Genomic DNA, 4,298 nt, shown 5'->3' with positions numbered 1-4,298 from the left:
TATATACATATATTTTATTTGTGATTACATGATGTTGAACATTGAAGAATAGTTATCCAAGTTCCATAATATATGTTCTAAAATAACAGGGAGGGGAGGGATAATTTTATTGTTATTAAGATATTTTTATATTTCTTTCTACTCTATTTCTCTTTCTCTCTTTTCTCCTTATTTTTATATTCTTTTTAGAACAAAATAACTCAAGAACTGATCAACTGTCGTGATGCATATTTATCAAAATTCTTCATGCTAAATGCTTTGTTTGTACTAATTGTGTTCCTTATGCAGTTAAACAAAGATAGACTGCACTTACAATGGCCACTTGGAATGAAGTACAATATTACATACTATTCAGAAAAAAATGAGGTAAATATATAATAATAATAATAATCTTTTAAATGTTTTGTTAGCAATAATTTCACATATTATACAATTATTACACTTAATAATGTTACAATTCAAATAGAAATAATTCAATTTATTTATTTCTAAAGTTATTTCTAAGTATTGCTTAAATTTAATAATTTGATAATTAAATTATTATATAACCATTAAAACTGCAAGCTTATATAAATAATTAAAATTATATGTATCAATTTTGTATAGGTACATTTAACAAAAGAATATTTAAGACTTGAGCCGATAGGATGCTTATTTATCGTCGCATTTGTCAGTATATTAGGTATCCAGTTCTGCGCTATGTTATTTCATCGATTCGATACGTTTTCTCATGTACTTGCTAATACGAAACTTCCTTCTTGTACTAAGGTAATATTAAAAAAGAAAAGAACATTCACCAATATAAAACGCCTTTCTTATTTCCTTCGTAAATACATATAGTAAAAGATAAAGATATTAGAGGAAAGCCCGCTATTATGAGATAGTAGTGTTTCTGCTAAACTAATAGACGCTATCTATTGATTCCATCATGAATTTATTATTCTTGGATTGAAAACTATTTAGTAGAAAATTCTTCGATTATGCCTGTAGTCATTGTAAAAAAAAATTTTAGAATTTGTCTTCAAGTTTCATTGAGAAAGAGATGAGCCTTTAAACATTATTTATTATTTAATAAATAAATATTTGGCAATAAATTCTTCATGTAGTGATAGAGTAAGGTCATACTAATAGAAAAATACAGGATATGTTGAATTGCTTAATTACAGAAGATTTGATGATCGTAAAATTGTAAGGCATAGAAATCGTAATAAGATACCTAGGATATTTTTAATATGAAATAATCCATGCTCCCATGTCATAGTGAAAATCGTTGCTAAAGTATATATGTTATTGTAATAATAAAAAGGACATGGAATGAACGTCGAGTGCCTATTTCTGCGATGCTTGATTTCTACTAAAAGACGAGTTCTGGGTATAATGTATCGCATACTCATTTTTCGCGCACTCTGGCTGTATTTGTTTGTATTTAAGAAACATTAAATAAAGTTCTTTTAGTTATAATACTGATATACTTTGTTTTTATTATCGATTTCTCGGGGCATCTCATATTAGGAGCACGATTTTTTAATTTTGCGATTTGCTCATTTTTACATTTCTTCAATTTAAAAAAAAAATAGAATTTAAATTAAATTTTATATAACATTATCTTAAAGCTTATTAAATTCTCTTCAAAATGACCTATTATTTTTTTAAATTCTGTCCATAAACTTCTAGCATTTATCCAAAATGAACTTGGTATCTCATAATAGGGATTTTTCTTCTATAATCACATCATCCATCACAAATATAGCGAAAATATATTATTAGCGAAAAATAAATTATATTAACTCTGATTTTCTTCAAATAAGTTTATTGAAAACTTTTAGAAATACAAATACAAGTTTATTTTAAGAGGATGAGATAAAGAAATTCCTTAAAAATTGAATTTTTTTTTCTAAGATTAGGGTTTCAGCAAGGATATAATTAGACACAGTGTAGTATTATATCTTTGTTATTTGCCTACGTTAAATAAAGATGAAATGATTCACTGTGTTATAGTGTCTGACTATGTCTTTGCTGAAAAATGCCCATAGTATCTTTCTATCGTTTCTTCTTCTTCAGATAACTTCTTCGGAAGACAGCGTTTTCGAAAAACATGCTGATAAGATAGCACAGATACTTCAACGTATGGCGGAGGACGACGTGATATTTGAACTCAGACGAAGTACCGTAACTTCTCTTAGCAAGCGAAATGTACATGAATTACCGGGAAATTCGAAGAGATCATCAAAGAGATCATTGAAGATATTGGAAAACTTTGAAAAGTTGTTTCGACGAAAGCTTCGTGATCCAAGTTCAGGTATAATTGCTTTTAATTTTTGTTTGAAATTGTGCTTTATGTATTGTTTACTTGTTTAAATATTAAATATGAAATGAAATTGGACCAGTATCATAAGAGAAAAAACAAGAATGAAAGGAAGAATGTAGAGTTAAAAATACGAAGATTCAACTATATTAAATATCGTGAATAGCAATATTGTTCCGATTTTATGCTTCAAAGAGCTTTTATAAAGGAATGTTGTATAATAGTAAATTGAATTCTTATTTCCTACTTACATTCACGTTTTCGCAAAGGATAGTGTAGTAGAAACATAATTGTTTTTTAAAGTTAAAATAAATGTGAAGTAATAACTAAAGATAACTAATAAATAAAAGATAATAAAATGTTAGAAAAAATAAAATAGGAAGATTGAAAAATTTAAACATAGGGTTGTGTTTCAAAATTCACAACTAAAATTCTAATTTAAGTTACTATAGCTTTTCAACATTGATAGTGAATTTTGAAAAACTTGAATATTGTAGCAAAATAATGTAATAAATAATGTTGTTTAGTTTTTGTTACATATTATAAATGTAATAATTTTTTCGCTTTCCTCTCCAATAAGGATAAAGACATAAAATTTATTTACTATTACAGTTAATAATTGACGTTGGTTTTATTACTAACAATAAGTATTTAATTTAGTTTCCAATTTTTTAAAATCATTTTAACATGTATTAACTCTGATTGTAATTTTGTGTTTGCATATTACATCTTGAACACAAAGATGATACATTTGGACAGTGCATGTATAATGTATAGTATAGCATGCATTTTATATTTTAAATCATTTAACATTTTAGCATAAAAGCAACAATATTATATATATATCATATACTCCTAAATCAGGGCGATGGTATCAATTATCAAATTTATGATATTATACTTTTATGTATATTTTTATTTATTACATTTTTCGAGTATTTCTTGTGTATTTTTATAGGTTTATCACAACGCATGTCCTCGCAAATGCCGAAAAGTGCGTTTAATGCCTTTGAGCGGAGGCGATCAACAATTTTAGCAGAAAAAAGAAGGACACAGACTCAACAATCATATGAAATTTATGATAATGCTGATAATTTGAGATCTTCGCATGATCATACTTTTTCACCAGGACAATCGAGTTCCCATCAATTTCGTGATAATCCGGGATTTAAGCGGGATGAGACTATATGAGATATACAGGGTGGGCCATCTATTGGTACGTTTTTAAAAATGCGATCAAATGAGCATACATTGATATTTTTTATTAATTTTTTTTTGTTGTGAAGCTAAAAGTATCCGCGTCAAGAATGAAAAACGATTTCGTTCATGTGGCTCCCTCTACTGGCCTTACAGTATGCCATTCGGTCACCCCAATTATTAATGACATTTTGGACTACCTCGGCGCCAATTTCACTCAAAACAGTCGTAATATTGTTTTTCAAAGCTGGAATTGTCTCTGGATTATCCGCATAACATCGGTCTTTAACGGCACCCCACAGGAAAAAGTCCAGCGGTGTCAAATCGCAGCTACGCGCAGGCCAATTGACATCTCCTGAACGGCTGATTATGCGGTTGTTGAACTTGGTGCGCAGAAGGTCGATGGTAAGTCGGCTTGTATGGCATGTGGCGCCATCTTGTTGAAACCAAAGGTCGTCCACATTCATAGTGTCGATTTGAGGCCATAAAAAGTTGGTCAACATGGCTCTGTAGCGTTCGCCATTGACGGTAACGGCGTTTCCAGCATCATTTTCGAAGAAAAATGGGCCAATTATGCCACCACTCCAAAATCCACACCAAACTGTGACTCTTGGAGGATGCATTGGTCTCTCTACGATTGTGTGTGGCTGTTCCGAGCCCCAAATCCGGCAATTTTGCTTGTTCACATATCCGCCGAGATGGAAATGAGCTTCGTCCGAAAAGATGATTTTTCGACCAAAATCGACGTCATTATTGAGCTGGTCTATAGCCCACACAGCAAACTGATATCGAAGCG

General features: G+C 30.0%; 1 protein-coding gene across 2 annotated transcripts in view; it reads left to right on the top strand.

Annotated features, from left to right (window-relative positions):
• Positions 1–3,561, top strand: part of LOC108745891 — a 19,181-nt gene extending 15,620 nt beyond the window's left edge. The window contains exons 16-19 of one of the 2 annotated variants that reach the window (XM_018482297.1): positions 289–366; positions 607–768; positions 2,062–2,299; positions 3,264–3,561. In XM_018482297.1, the coding sequence (XP_018337799.1) occupies positions 289–366; positions 607–768; positions 2,062–2,299; positions 3,264–3,496 (711 nt within the window). In that variant the 3' untranslated portion in view covers positions 3,497–3,561. Of the gene's footprint in view, positions 1–189; positions 367–606; positions 769–2,061; positions 2,300–3,263 lie in introns of both variants that reach the window. The other variant, XM_018482296.1, reaches the window with a different exon arrangement.
• The last annotated feature ends 737 nt before the right edge of the window (positions 3,562–4,298 follow it).

Source organism: Trachymyrmex septentrionalis, unplaced genomic scaffold, assembly GCF_001594115.1.
Source record: "Trachymyrmex septentrionalis isolate Tsep2-gDNA-1 unplaced genomic scaffold, Tsep1.0 scaffold155, whole genome shotgun sequence".
Classification (NCBI taxonomy): domain Eukaryota; kingdom Metazoa; phylum Arthropoda; class Insecta; order Hymenoptera; family Formicidae; genus Trachymyrmex; species Trachymyrmex septentrionalis.
Note: the sequence above shows the minus strand (reverse complement) of the source record. Positions and strands in the feature narration are given on the sequence as shown.